Here is a 15,833-nt window from a genome sequence, read left to right as displayed (position 1 = left end):
CTCGAAAATATTTGAATCTCTTATTTATAACCAACTAAACTACTACTTTGAGTCACATAACTTACTCTCTAATAGTCAATTTGGCTTCTGCAAGGGAAGAAATACCATCACTGCTGTTCTTTCAATTGTGAATGAAGTACTAACAACCTTTGAGAATAAAAATAAAGCCTTTTATGTGATTTAAGTAAGGCATTTGACTGCATTTCTCATAATATCTTACTTGCTAAACTCAAATTCTATGGTGTACAAGACTCTGCATCGGCAGTAATTGAATCATACCTAAACAACAGGAAGCAGTTTGCCTCTGTCAGAAACAAAGGCTCACAATTGCTAGAAGTTAAAACAGGAGTCCCACAAGGTTCTGTCCTTGGGCCCTTCTTTTTATAATTGCAGTCAATGATTTACCCCATTGTATCCCCAATACTGTTATTTGTTATGCTGATGACACAACTTTGCTTGCTCAGCATGAACAGTTCTGCAAGATATGATGCAAGATGGCCTGGAAGCAGCGCTAAATTGGTTCTCATCAAATACACTACTTTGCAATCCTGATAAAAAACAACAGATTATACTAGGATTGTCAAAAGAGGTAGAGGTGAAAGCAGTTAAAATTCTAGGAATTCATGTAGACTAAGTTAACGTGGGAAACACACATCAACCATACCTGCACAAAATTGTCTCGAGTTATGTATTTAATGTGGAAACTGAGAAGCCTGGTGACAAAAGAATATTTAAGAGTTATTTATTTTGGACTCTTTCAGTCACATATAGAGTATGGACTGCTGATATGGGGACACTCTCTTCACATCACTTAAGTTCTAAAAATTCAGAAGAAAGTGATACGGGCAATGAGCAATTCTGGTAGATCAGAGCACTGCCGGCCACTGTTCATTCAGCTGAAAATGTTAACAGTTATTAATCTTTATATATACGCCTCAGCATTGTATGCAAAAAACAATATATCAGATTTTGAAATGAGGGAAAACATACACCACCATAATACCGGAGGCAAAACAAAATTAGACATACCTAGGCACAGGCTGACAAGAACAGGGAATTCCTATCTATTCAATAGTCTAAAAATATTTAATAAACTTCCATTTTCTTCTCGATCGGCTCACATAAGTAGCTTCAGGAGCAAGCTACTAAACTGGTTACTAATCAATCCTTTTTACAATATAACAGAATTTATGAATATAAAATCTATTGACATTAATTTTCAAGGATTTCATTACGTGATGTCACTGAATGTATTTATCTTATGTTATGGTGTATGTTATCATCTATGGACACTATTTTCAATGCTCATTTAGCTTCAAGATACTATGCAATGAAAATGTTAAATGATATCCACGTAAATTGCCTATTCCACCTCAGGTGGTCAATGGTGATTAAAGAATCTGGATCATCACACTCAGACAATGTGTCATGTTAGGGGAAGCATGAAGTTAGTGTAATATCATATTTTATTATGGAAATAATTGCATCAGATACTGCCCTGTATGTAGGAACCAAAGACATTACTCCATACTCAAATGAGGAGGCAAGTTATAATCAAGAATAGTTTTTTCCAGTGCTGAGAACTGTAATGAAACATAGTGAACATCACACAACACTTAAAAGTTACATCGCTAAAGGCAAATACAGATGTAAATTAACACACAACTAAGCTTATAACTGTCAATATTGCATATTACAACTCAACAGTGAAAGCTGAATTCAAGAAATAAATGAGTGCTTATCTATTATAAATAATTAGGTCAGACTCTAACATAAATATCACTACTTCTAGTGATTCCAACTACTTCAGAAAGCTTCAGCCACAATATATGCCAACATGGAGTTGGAGAGACGCTGGGGAGATTGGCAAATGAATCTGCAAGTAAACATGGCCACTTTCACAGGACTTAAGAGCATGCAACAAGAAATCTGGCACAGCTCTTTGCCAACATATTACCAATCAACAAAACAAACAAACAAACAAACAAAAACACAAAAACACACACACACACACACACACACACACACACACACACACACACACACACACACACACACACAAAGGCGAGCTTAGTTTCAATGGACATTCCAATACACCATATAAAAACCAAGAATACATGCTAATCTTGTCTATAAAAAACAATAAAAATAACAATACACTAGGCTGAGCATTATGGCACTCATGCCAGGGCAAAGCCTGCAACCCAAAGTCTTGGCCACCCCTGATGTAGCTGAATCACAGAAAAGACGTTTACCAGCAAGACAGGAAAAGCACTAGTGGAGGCAAATAAATTAAAATACACATGCAACTGAAATTATGTCATGTAATGCTTCTTTTGGACTTTTATATCACATGCACTAATTAAAGAAGGATCATTCATAAACATCAAATAAGAACTAACATACTGTAACACATTAATACAGGGTGAGTCAAAAGGACTTATGACTCTGAAATGATATAAAAATTTCTAGAGATGAGTTACAGATTGGGAGATGTGTCATTCTGTAGCAAACAACCTCAAGATTCACATAATTTTGGTTTAGAGAGAGGGGGGGGGGGGGGGGGTCCTTAATGAAACCCCAGAGAAAGAAATCCAGTGGTATCAAGTTTAGGGAGCGAGCTGATCATGCGAGTGGCCCTTCATGGCCAATGCACTGGCCTGCAAAGCTATTATCGAGGAAGTCCCTTCATGGCCAATCCACTGGCCTGCGAAGCTATTATTGAGGAAGCATCAATCTTCCATGAGGAAATGAGGTACAGATGCACTACATAAATCAAACATCTACCAATTTTTTAAGTTATCTCAATAAATTTCTGTATCATTCCATAGCTGTGAAATCCTTTTTGAGTCACCCTATGTACCATAACCTATACATGAAAATGAGGGGAGCATACATTAGACAGGATTTACAGCAACATTACACAAAATAGGTTGTAAAATGTTTCAAAATACAGCTTTTCTACATGATGCTCTATGGAGCAGTCATTATTCAACAGGCATATTTTATGTCTTGGACAGACACTAAAAATACCAGTTTACGATAGTGATCAAGGCATGTTATATGCTAATTTGATGCATTATTTAAGTAACAGGAAACAACCTGGTGTCTCAGAATTTACTGTGAGAGAGGGAATTCTGACTTCGAAGTACATTTACTCTTCAGGTTGGATTAATAAATCATTTCCTCCTTTTCATTAAATTGTTAATTTATCAGTGCCATTGAGTCAAGACAGTTCTGTATGCTTGCAACAAAAACATCCTGAGCAATCATGCTATCTTCATATTACAAGATACAACCAAGGTATTCCAAAATGAATTTTTGCCCTACAGAGGAGTAAGCACCAATCTGGAGCTTCCTGGCTGATTAAAACAGTGTATCTGATAGGGAGTCATACCCAGGGCATTTGCCTTTCACAGGAAAACATCCTATTCAGCTATGCATGCTACAGCTTTGAGGACGTGTTGTGAGTCATGCCTACATTGCTCTATTGGTAGAGATTTTTTCTGTGAGACACAGAGATTCTCACTTCGAATCCCTTTCCGGCAAATGGTTTCAGTATACCAGAAAGTTTCAACTGGGAAGTTAACTGATACAGCTTAAACTGATCCAGAGGGCAATCTTCAAAACAGCTGATACATTTAGAATCAAATATTGGCTTACAGATTTTCTTATAGTTGTGGTAGGTAACAGAAACATTTCTGAAGAAAATTGAAATATACTCAAACATAATTAACAACACTTACAGTTATGACAAATAGTTCATGAAATAATCTTCATCACTAACTAATATGAATGTTAATAAAAGCTGCCTCAGCTGGTATTTGTTATGCCTCAAACAGTTTTGGACTAGGCCTACATCAAAATCTTCAGATGACAAAATGTACCAGTGCAAAAAAATTCCAAATTGCCACACAAAACGCTAAAAGCCACATACTAAAACATGACGAGCAATCGTGATTCACTTTGCTGAGCACATTTGACAAGCACAGTCAGCAGTATGTGCAGGGAATGTAACAACATGCAGCAGTGTACAGTTCAACATGTTCCTGCACATAGTGCTAAGTGCTTGTACCAGGTGGTCGGCAAAGTGAACCATTGTGCTCATGATGTTAAATCACATGGCTTATAGCGTTTTGGCACTTTCTGAGTAACGAAGATGTTCATATACAACAAAAGCAGTTGTGGCATAATAAACAGACATGTAAAACAGCTGAATGCTGTTGTGGCTTTTATTAACACTTGCTTTTGATCACTCTTGAGAAGGTAGAATATAAGATTCAATGATAGCAAATAATATATTATATAGATTGTGTGAGCCGTTTGTATTGAAGTTATTTAAAACCAGTAAATTTAAATGTGAAGTGCACAATGTGTTTGTTTGTGTTAATGGCTGTTCTATTTATGAATGAGAGACATGAGCTGCTCTTATTTAGATTTGAACTACATGAATGTACAGCTAATTTATAACCACTTTCATTAAGAATTTCCATTCCTTTTTCTGTATGATGTGCACTAGACAAATTATGTCAACCACCATCTAATTCTTGAGGTGTTCCAAATAAACCACTAGATAATTTCTTTGATATCCCCGAATATTCTGATGAAGCAACTTTGTTTATTTCAAATTTCACACTGTTCTTATGTGCTGAACTGGAAATCTGTCAATTTAATTTCCCTTACTATTGTCCTCTAGAATTCTGAATTTGGGCTAAAATGTATCTCATCTGACGAAATATACATGCAGGTGACAAAAGTCATGAGATACCTGCTAATATCATGTCGCACTCCCTTTTGCCCAATGTAGTGCAGCAACTTGACATGATGTGGACTCAACAAGTCATTGGACGTTCCTTATAGAAATACTGAGCCATGCTGCCTCTACAGCCATCCATAATTGTTGTGAAAGTGTTGCCGCTGTAGGATTTTGTGCATAAACTGACCTCTCGAATACGTGCCATAAACATTCAAAGCGATTAATGTCGGGCAATCTGGCTGGCCAAATCACTCACTCAAATTGTCCAGAATGTTCTTCAAACCAATTACAAAGAATTGTGGTCTGGTGACATGCTATAAAAATTCCATCATTTTTTGGGAATGTGAAGTCTATGAATGGCTGCAAATGGTCTCCAAATAGCTGAACATAACCATTTGAAGTCAATGATCAGTTCAGTCAGACCAGAGGGCCTTGTCCATTCCATGTAAACACAGCCCAAACCATTACGGAGACAACACCAGCTTGCACAGTGCCTTGCTGACAACCTGTGTCCATGGTTTCATGCAGTCTGCATCCCAGACGAACCGTATCATCATCAGCTCTTACCAACAGAAATCTGGACTCATTTGACCAGGCCATGGCAATCCTGTCATCTAGGATCCAACCAATAAGGTCATGAGCCCAGAAGAGCTGCTGCAGGCAATATCATGCTGTTAGCAAAGGCACTCATGTTGGTTGTCTGCTGCCATAGCCCATGGATGCCAAATTTGACCGCACTGTCCTAAATACATTCATCATATGCCCCACATTCATCTCTGTGGTTATTTCACACAGTATTGCTTGTCTATTAGCACTGACAACTCTAAGCACACGCTACTGCTCTTGGTCATTAAGTGAAGGGTGTCGGCCACTGCGTTGTCCATAGTGAGGATTAATGCCTACAAAAGGTGGTATTCTCAGCACACTCTTGACACTGTGGATCTCTGAATACAGATTTCCCTAATGATTTCTGAAATGAAATGTGCGATGTATGTGGCTCCAACTATCATTCTGCATTCAAAGTCTTAAATTACCATGCATTCAAAGTCTTAAATTACCGCAGTGCAGCCACAATTATGTCAGAAACCTTTCGACATGAATTACCTGAGTACAAATGACAGCTCTGCCAATGCACTGTCCCTTTATATCACATGTACATGATACTACCACCATCTGCATATCTACTGCTATCCATAATTTTTGTCATCTCAGTGTGCAGTTCCACAGTATATCACTTTATACTATATGTACAGCAGCATTACATTCTCAATAAAAGAATGACATGTAACTATCATTAACAATAAAAGACTGGCCAACAATAGGCTCAGAACTATTTAAAAGTGAAATTTACATGGATAATACAGGCCTAGTGTTACACATCGAAGTGCTTACTTCCACATAGGGGTAAAATGAATTTTCTTCTTTCACAAACTCTACAGTTCTCGACATTTAACTACAAATTTCCTGTCACTTGTCAAATGAAATATGTTATTACCTGTACAGTGATATACATGATTACTCCGTGGAAATGTGCTGCCACAATGAAAAGACGGCGCCCAGCCTCCTGTAGGAAATATACATGCTGCTGAGCTTGCAGTTCAGCTACAGTCACTGTGTGGCTTGTCTCTGTAGCTGACATGATGGCCTCTGCGTGTCGCTGCACATACACCAAGTACATTATTGGTTTTAAGGGAACCTTGTTTGTAGTGGAAAATCTATTTCTAATACAAGCCATTACACTTTACAGCTAAATAGTCTGCCATCTATGAAGGAAGTTAAAAATTAAAGTTGCTTTGCTTTAATTTGAAATTTTAAAAAAAGCCAATAATTATAATTCTAAATAGTCAAAGTTTGTTAATTATGTTTTGTGGCCAGTGGCTCTGGCAATATTTATATTGGTCATTATGACAAATGGAACAATTTTAAAAATTAAGTCTTAAGTCATAGGGCTTAATTCATTCTGGTCGAAGATTCTAAGTGACTTTTGCCACTAGGCAAGCATTCCTATGATGATCTCTCTCTCTCTCTCTCTCTCTCTCTCTCTCTCTCTCAAACTTAATATGCACATTTTATACGTAGTTTGTCCATTATTTTCTGATTCACAACAAAACTGTCCTGCCAGTAGCAATTAATTGATGGCATAATTATAAAAGCAAATTATGCCCACAAATTGTTAAATATCGTAATTGCAGACATTTGACGTAGTTGTCCTTAGGCAAAAAAATAGGTATAACATATCATGAAAATGAAGAAAAATTTAATAAGTGGGCTAGTCAAGACTATTGACAGCATCATCAAAACATTTAACGCCACATAAATATATTTTGAATAATAAAAACAAAGTGTAAGTGCATTACTTGGCGAAGATGAGATGCTAAACTACGAAGCCTCCCAGTCCAGTTGCATTCTTGCTGTGGACAGCTCACACAGTGAAGCGAATCTTCCTGAAAAGTAGATCTAGCATCCTCTGCTCCGCTAGCTACTGACAATGGAGCTGTTCTCCCCCGATTCTTTCCTTTTGTACCTTCCACTGCTTGTGTGGTACATGTGGCAACAGCAGGAATGCAAGAAGATTGAGATGCAGACAATTTCTCAGCAGGAGGCTGAAAACAAAATAACATTACTTAGTAAGGAATATTGTTAATACGAGTCTCCATATGAAAATCTACACTGTTTGACCAAAAAAAAGTGTAGCACCCACAAAGTTTGGTTTAGTGTTAATATCACTGAATACTTTCACACCATCGGTAGGTATATAAATAATTAAGAGTTGCAATTCTCTGTGACAGGATGGACACCACGGTGCACAAATGTTCAAGTTTGGTGTTGTTACCAGGCCTAGTATGGTATGTAACGAGTATGAACAGCATCAGATGTTGAGTGATCACTGTGAAGGACTCTTGAGATGCTGTGTACTCATGTGAGACTGCAGCATTATCAGCACCTGGCAGAGTTTGAAAAGGAGCCTTATTGAGGCTCTTCATTTGGCCAATGTGTCAAAGAGTGAAATACACAGATTTGTGGGACATTTGGATGTGACTGGACCAATATTTGACTGCACAGAAAAGTGAGGAAGGCGCATCAGATCACCACAAGGGAAGATCACTGTATTACGCACCAAGAACGTCATAGCTTCTTCACACCTGTGCTTGTCATTCAAGAAGTTGTCTGAAATATTTAGTGTTACCCTGGACCATCAACTGGATACCAGCAGCAGCCAGGCTAGAGAGTTACCATCCCACACATAGGCTGCCATTAAGAGTGCAACATAAACAGCTGCATCTGGAGTGATATCATGACTGGGAAGCATGGATTGCTGATTAATGGTGTTATTGTGATCAGCGATGAATTGTGGTTCTGCACTACTTTGGATTATAGTTGGTAAGTATGACAGTGACATGTGGGGAGCCATGGGGTTTGACTTCAGGTCGTGGCTGGTAGTGACAAGGGAACCCTGATGACACACTGGTACATCATGGACATCCCGCATTGTCACGTGTTACCTCTGATGTGACAGTATAAAGGTGCCATGTTTCAAAAGGACATTGCTCATTCACACATGGCACTTATCTCTATAAACTGTGTGTATTAGGTGGATTCTGATATGAAGCACGACCTGCAAATCTGTCTCAAATAGAACACGTGTGCAATCAGTTACAACAGTTGTTGGCCAACTTTATGGTACCTTTACCAAGTGAATCAGTTTATGCATCCAAGCCAGAGGGGTTGTAATGTCATGCTTATAATTGGGTTAATATGCCCATATCTCTGTAAATTTGATTCAATTTAGTAATCACCAAAATAACACTGCATAGCCTCTCAGTCCTTGTAGTTTCATTTCATTTCATTTCCTCCTCCCTTTCTGGGTACTTTACTTTTCTGTTATACACGTGTTTAAAAAGATGTTATATACTTTTGTAGAAAGTCATTGTCAGATAAAACATAGCAAACACAAAATAACATAAGTGTGTATGAGGGTATGCTGAAAAGTTGTGCCCCAAATTTTTTACTCTATTTTCAATATTGGTTGAGGGACTAGATGTCAGGCATCTCAGTCCACTTCTCAGTTCAGTGATGCAAGCTGCAACCCTCTGTCACTAGAGGGCTCCAAATTGTAGTGTGCAACATGGCTGCATGAAACATAAAATGTCCGTGCATGAGATGCCCTAATAAAACTGAAAGCACTAATTATAAGAGTTTTTCCACAGCCAGAGGGCCCTATCCTTCTGCATGACAGTGCCAAACCACACAAAAGTGCTGAAACATACCCTCCACACTGTCCTGATTTGGCCCCATAATATTAATCTGTCACCAGAATTTAAAGAACATCCTTGACGACTTCATTTTGATAGCGAAGAAGTAATGCAGGCAGAGGTGAGGTTGTGGCTCTGTCAACAATTAAATACGTCACAGTGACAGCATCAACAAATTGCTCTCTCATTGTGAGAAATATATTTGCTTCCAGTGTGCCTATATTGAGAAAGAAATAGGTAGACGTGAAGAATAAAAATGTAGAATATTAATAAAGTTTGTTTTATTTGAAATATATCTTTAGGAGTTTTCACATAAAAATTTTTTAGAAGCATTACTTTTCAGCAAGCCCTCATAGTTTTGATGGAAATAATTCAGGACCAAGAGGATTAATTATGGAAGGCTAAGGAACTGGAATGTAATAAAGAGCCGGCCGGAGTGGCCGAGCAGTTCTAGGCGCTACAGTCTGGAACCGCGCAACCGCTACGATCGCAGGTTCGAATCCTGCCTCGGCCATGGATGTGTGTGATGGCCTTAGTTTAGTTAGCTTTAAGTAGGGGACTGATGACCTTAGAAGTTAAGTCCCATAGTGCTCAGAGCCATTTGAACCATTTGCAATAAAGATATAATCAAGAGAAGAAAAATATTGCATACAGAAACCTCCAGTTCAACAAGACTCAGAACAGCTCTGAAATGTTTAAGAGGAAGAAACTAAATTCACCAGCAGCTACCAAAACCAACTCGTAACTTCAAACAATACAATATTCCACTGGAAGGTAAAGAAAGATTAACAAAAAAAATCAACGAAGTACAAATGTAATGAGTCACCTACAATACATATGAAATGAAAAGTTACAGAAACAAAAACAGTTAACAATAATGAGTGCAGTAACTGGGAAGCAAGTCTTTCATAAAGCAAAATGATGAAGAAAATAATAATAAAAATTGATTCTAAAATTTGTCTTCTTAGATGGCAATGGAAGTGGAATAAACACTATTATCACAGAGAAACAGTGGAGACTGCATTTATAGGAATAGTATAACCTTAGGAAATATGAGAGAGAGTAATAATTTCAAGATACAGTTTACAGAAGTCTATGTAAAGGATGAGCCAGACAATAGGAGATTTTACTTTATTATATGAGCCTCCAACTAGTAACTTCATTACTCCATTACGGCCAAGCCACGGCCGGCAGTGTTAGCTGCCTGTAAATTCTTTCGTCCCACGGTCTAGTAACAGGAAGTCAGCACCGAGAAAGGGCACCTTGTTCACGCGCCTCTCTCGTGTGCTGACGAGGTAACGCCGTCCCAGGCGTCGCTTAGCAGGCAACGCTCTGGAAAGTTCCATGCCGCCCGCACGGTTTGCTCGGTCCTGACCAATCAGGGTGGAGGAAGCCGCATGGTGCGTCGAACATACCCGGCCGCCAGTCGCCGGGCCCGCTCTCTTGTATTCTTGCTCACCCGCGAGTCGGATGCGCGTCCTGTAGCTTTGAACATCCCCCCGCTTCTCCCGGTGCTGCGGCACTGTGGACTTAGTTTTGGCAGACAACCACTTTCGGTAGCTTCGCGAACAATGTTCGCCAAATTGTAAGCTCTGGCTCACCCTCACCTCCCTAGGCCTATGTAGCCCCTTTCATCATGCTTTAGCCAATAAATGGCCTTTCTCTAAAAATTACTCTATTATTCCATAACGCCCACCGCCTGCCCATACCCGCCATCCTGTACATCCATGTCATAACTATACCTCTAAGAATATAATTATTATATCAAAATTAATCAAAAAATCCAACCACATTTGTGCCAAGAAACAAAGGCATATCGGAAAATAATTCAACAGTGACACAATTTAGTAAAAAAGTTTGTCCACAACTATTGAAATTGCTATTAGAAATCAAAAGTGTCGCCCCCTGCCTCTTATCACGAGTAATTTATTGGAATTGTGAACAGTAGTCATCTGATAATTCAGACTCATTATCTTTTTCTGCCTCTAAATCTCATTAGGATTTACAGGCATCCAATCACCAGTGTCCACTGGGAGATGTACGTCGATCATTCTGCTATTCCATCAGCTTCGAGTGTGCTTTTTTTTGTGATGTTAATCAGGTTGGTCAGAAATGCCCTCCCTCCAACGAATTGTGACAGTAGTCACGCAAGCCTAAGAATCAGCAGCACAGCTCTGATTGCAGCAGCCAGCATTACAGAAGCAGCTGCCTGCACCATACAGTATACTGTCAGGTCTGCAGCAAGCAGAGCTACCTCGCAGCTGTGTCAACAAGCAGCCCATCGCAACAGGTCCAGCACCAAGTCTCATCTTGCTGCTGCAGGGCCATTCTTATCCTCATAGAACTGTTGTTGGTGACTACCTACAAAAATATCAAGCAAGTATTAACCTTCCTATCTGTACGGCCCTGTACTGCTAATATTTTCAGCTTAGACATCTTTACCAGCTTTGGGTTCAAAGTAGAGCATCATGTCAATTTAGTGTCTGGAAAAGTACATTTTTTTTTTATTGTGACATACTATGCAATTTCTGCAAGGAGATTTGTGAACCTATGTTTGGGTGTGCATGTAATTTTATTACCCACACCTCTTCTGGAACCATACCCTAAAGGCTCTATTCTTCTTCTGTAATAAATCCTTGCTTTATCATTCCACCAGAGTGTTTCTTTCCATCTCTTTTTGTTGCTTGGTTTCGAGACATTCAGGGTAAAATCCTTATGATGGTCTCCACTTATTACTTCTTCGCTAGAGTTCCTTGGACTACATTTTATTACCAGTTACCACACTGTAACTTCACTCATATCCCTTAAAAACACTTGCAACCAAATTAAATACTTCTGTTAAAATACCGGTAGTTACTGTGACGTATTTCATAACGTGAATTCAGCTTTACTAATAATACTAAGCTTTTACCCACAGCTTCACCCATGTATGCATTCAACACATCTCCTCCTCCCCCTCTCTATTGATCTCTCCCCCCCCCCCCCCCCCTCTGCCTCCTCCTCTCCACTCACCCTGTCTCTTTATATCCCCCTCTTCCTCTCTCTGTTCATTTTCTCCGTCCCCTCTCTCTGACCATACCTTTCTTCCCACTCTCTTTCCATCTCCTCCTCCCCTCTTCCTTTTGCACCTACCCACCACCCCTGGACACCTTTCACCTGCTTCATGCACCTCTCCCCCTCTCTCTGTCCATCCTCTATATTCACCTCAATCTATCCCCAGCCATGCTTATTGGCATGTGTAACCCCTGCAATATAGTTCAATACAGCATGTTGATAATACTGTCTCAACACACCTGCCACACAGGGCAGGTTACATATCAATGGCTTGAAAATAATTTATTTGCCCCTGCAGTACAGGTCAGCATGCAAAGCAAGTAGAGAATGCAGGTCGATACTACTCCAACACAGCAAGTTTGATATACAGGGCAGCCTACATGTAGAGACTCAGAAAAGCATTTCTTGCCCTATCATGTAGGCCGCACAAAGCTAGTTGATTTGGCAGACCGATACTGTTCCCACACAACATGATTGCCATGCAGGGCAGCATGTAGGATGGAAGAAACATATTTTTGTCTGTATCTTTGTTCCTACTGTAGCTAGCCTGTTTACCCCACCGTGCTGATTCTCATGAGGTATGCTGTTTCTGTGTCAAATTTGACTGAAATTGGTCCCGGGGTTTGGGAGAATCCTCCCTCGTTAGTTTTACTGTTGTATCATAGCACTTTTTGTTCAACACTTTTTAAGTGTATTATTACAAGGACCCCTTCCAATCACCTGGCAGCCACCAGCACCCATGGCCTGCACCCAATGTATAACTTCAGCAGGTATGCACCATGGTATCTGTGCCACCACCCTATGACTTTGAGGTACCTCTGAAACTAACAGTGCATTGGAAAGCTGTGCATGTCCACTAGCTTTTCAGCTCTTAAATATGATTTATTCTATATGTTTTTACCCTCACATCGGCACCTTGTTGACATCAGCACCTTCTTGGATTTGCTCTACAACCACACCTATCTCATAACCTCTTGCATCAGTGCATAGTTCTTTCTTGGCATTCTCATTAAAAACTGCTAGAACTTATGAAGATGTCAACACCTGTGTGACTGTTTTGTAGTTTTGCAGCTTGTGGCTACCGAGACACATTTTTCGTTATGTGTGTTCTTGGTAACATGTTGTGTTTTAATCAATTTGTTTATTCTACTCTGCCATGACGGTTCCTCATTTATGTTGTGTATTATTACTTCTTGCAAATAAACTTTTCAACAATTTTTATGTTGTGTTCTCCAGTTCTACATTTGTTTCCCAGTGGCAGTTCTGTTTGCATTATTTCTGTTTTTTCAAAAGATATTTTAAAGCCGCTACTCTGGGCCATTTCCTGTAATGATTGCATTTGTTGTTTGGTTTCTTGAATGTTGTTGACAAGAAGAGCAAGTCCTCAGCAAATCCTAAACAGTTCAACTTTAACATTAACGTTCTTTGGATTGTCCTTGTACCATTCCCTCATTATGTATTCAAGGGCATTAAAAGTAAGGCGACATGCTGTCTCCCTGCCTTAAACCAGTTTTTACCAAGAATGATCCAGAAAGTTCTCCTCTGAACTTAATTTTCGAATTTGTATTTGTTAAGGTAAGTTCTATCAGTTTACTTAATTTTGGGTTGAGTCCAAAATGTCCCAAAATTTTTAGCATGAGAGTCTGTGGAAAGAATCATATGCTTTCTGAAAATCTATAAATGTAATTGAGAGAGCCTTGTTTTGTTTGCAGTAATAAGCCATGATTAATTTCAGAGTAATTATTTGTTTGGCTCCCCTTCTCCAAGGTCTAAAGCCTCCTTGGTATTTCCCCAGTTCACTATCGTCATTCTTTGATCCTGTTCTGTAAAATCTTGGAAAAAATTTTGTAGGTAAAGTCCAAGAGCAAGATTCCTCTACAGTTGTCTGTATCATTTTTGTCTCCTTTCTTATGAAGTGGGTTAATTATAGCTTCTGGGAATTTTCCTGTTGCCCACATTTTTGTAAAATAATATGTAAAGACGTCCAAGTTGTTTTACCAGCATACATCCACATTTCTTCAAATACTTTATTTCCCCACATGCTTTTTTTCTTTAAGTGCAATTTCAATTTCTTGTACTGTAGGGGAGTATATATTTTCTGGTTTGGTTTTTACAGGGGTGCCTGTGTCTTTTGTTACAAGCCTTCCAGGTTCATCACAGTTCAAGAGCTTGTATTGTATGGTATTGTATATTTATTGTTCCTGTGAATCATACACTGTACAGGGGTAGATAATGATATAGGACAAGTCAAATAATTTGCAATAAAGCTTAACAGAAAAACTATGATTTTCAGTATTTAGCAATATAACTCTAACATATGGGAATAACATTTCACAAATACACAAATAAATTTTACACGCACACATTTCATACTTTCGGCCTTGATTATACAGACACACACATATATGTAAGAGACCACATATAATACACAGATAAATCTACATGTACACATTTCTTATTTTGGCCTTAATTGTATAAACTATTTAAGTTTTTCACATATTTACATTGTAGATAAAAATTCTTATTGAATACTTCTGCAGTGATTTCTTTGCTTTCCTCATTATGGACTATTCTTCCACCTTTACTTCTCAGCAATGGCGTGGGAGGGTTGTAATTACGTAACATTTCATCAAAGTTTTGAAATACTCTTTGGAATTGGTTTTGTAGTATTTTCTTCAATGGAACTCAGTAGCTTCTTTTGATGTTGCCACTTCGTTTTTCTGATAATACAAGAGAATTTTTGATGTTTCTGAGATTAGTTGCCCCCCCCCCCCCCTTTTTTTTTTTTTTTTTTTTTTTTACTCTGAAATTTTGTCCCAGATTGATGTGTTTCATCACATTCTGTAGTGCACCATGCATGTCTTTTATGTTGATTTACTGGGGCCACTTCTTCAGCAAGTTATTTTAAAACTTGTATTAGTTCCTCAAGATTATCCATTACCATTGTATTTTGTGTGTTTTTCTGATATTTGCCATTTTTGATTAATTTATGTTGATCACACTTTATTCTATCTCCAATTGTTCTCTGTCTTCCTTTCCTTAACGGGGTGAATTTGATTTTGATTTTTGCTAAAAATAGCTACTCAAACTGGTGGCAATAATGTCCACTTCGTGCAACTGTTTCAGCATCATGATCAGCCTCATCTTAGTGCTGCTGTTATGCATGTTAACAAGGGGCTGGAGAGATGGCAGAGGGCATAACTCGCACTACAGTGGTGCCAGCTGAGTCTATCAATAGATCAGGCTTCACTAGGCATGGCCTCCACCTCAATAGGTATGGGAAGAGGAGGCCAGCAAAGCTTATTGGTGACAGTGTAATGGGTAGTGGTGGGATGACTCACGGAAAAATTCCTGTAGTAGTTGGTGTTAGAGCTGCGCCTCTTTTACATTGAAGTCAGCTGATAGGTATTCCTGCTTAAAGGAAGTCCCTCTCTAGCTTGAGCAGAAATGTTCTGAAGTCAGAGTTAAGGGACCTGTAAACAACAACTACTACTACTACTAGAAGTTTAGTTTCACTAAATTCAACTACCCCAGCACAATATTCAAACACCTGTTCAGTGCAGTGCCGTGATTCATCTACGGTCTCAAATGGAATCACCTCCAGAGGAGGTCAGGTATCAAGTAGTGGAGGAATTAGCATATCTCATCAAAACATAAGAGGTATTAAAGATAAAGTTAGTAAACAGACAATAAATGTTGACTCTGACGTTACTGGTATATTGGAGCACCACTTCAATAATTTGACAGTTCAGAGGTTTCCTTTACCAGGA

General features: G+C 38.8%; 1 protein-coding gene across 1 annotated transcript in view; it reads right to left on the bottom strand.

Moving 5' to 3' along the window:
• Positions 1 to 15,833, bottom strand: part of LOC126449333 (uncharacterized) — a 235,835-nt gene that overhangs the window by 25,476 nt on the left and 194,526 nt on the right. The window contains exons 9-10 of the mRNA XM_050091016.1: positions 7,114 to 7,359; positions 6,252 to 6,413 (exon numbers count right to left, since the gene is read on the bottom strand). Coding sequence (XP_049946973.1) covers positions 6,252 to 6,413; positions 7,114 to 7,359 — 408 coding nt within the window. The remainder of the gene's footprint in view (positions 1 to 6,251; positions 6,414 to 7,113; positions 7,360 to 15,833) is intronic.

Source organism: Schistocerca serialis, chromosome 1 (assembly GCF_023864345.2).
Source record: "Schistocerca serialis cubense isolate TAMUIC-IGC-003099 chromosome 1, iqSchSeri2.2, whole genome shotgun sequence".
In the NCBI taxonomy this organism is placed as follows: Eukaryota; Metazoa; Arthropoda; class Insecta; order Orthoptera; family Acrididae; genus Schistocerca; species Schistocerca serialis.
The sequence above is the reverse complement of the archived record's forward strand: the minus strand, read 5'-3'. Positions and strand labels throughout refer to the sequence as shown.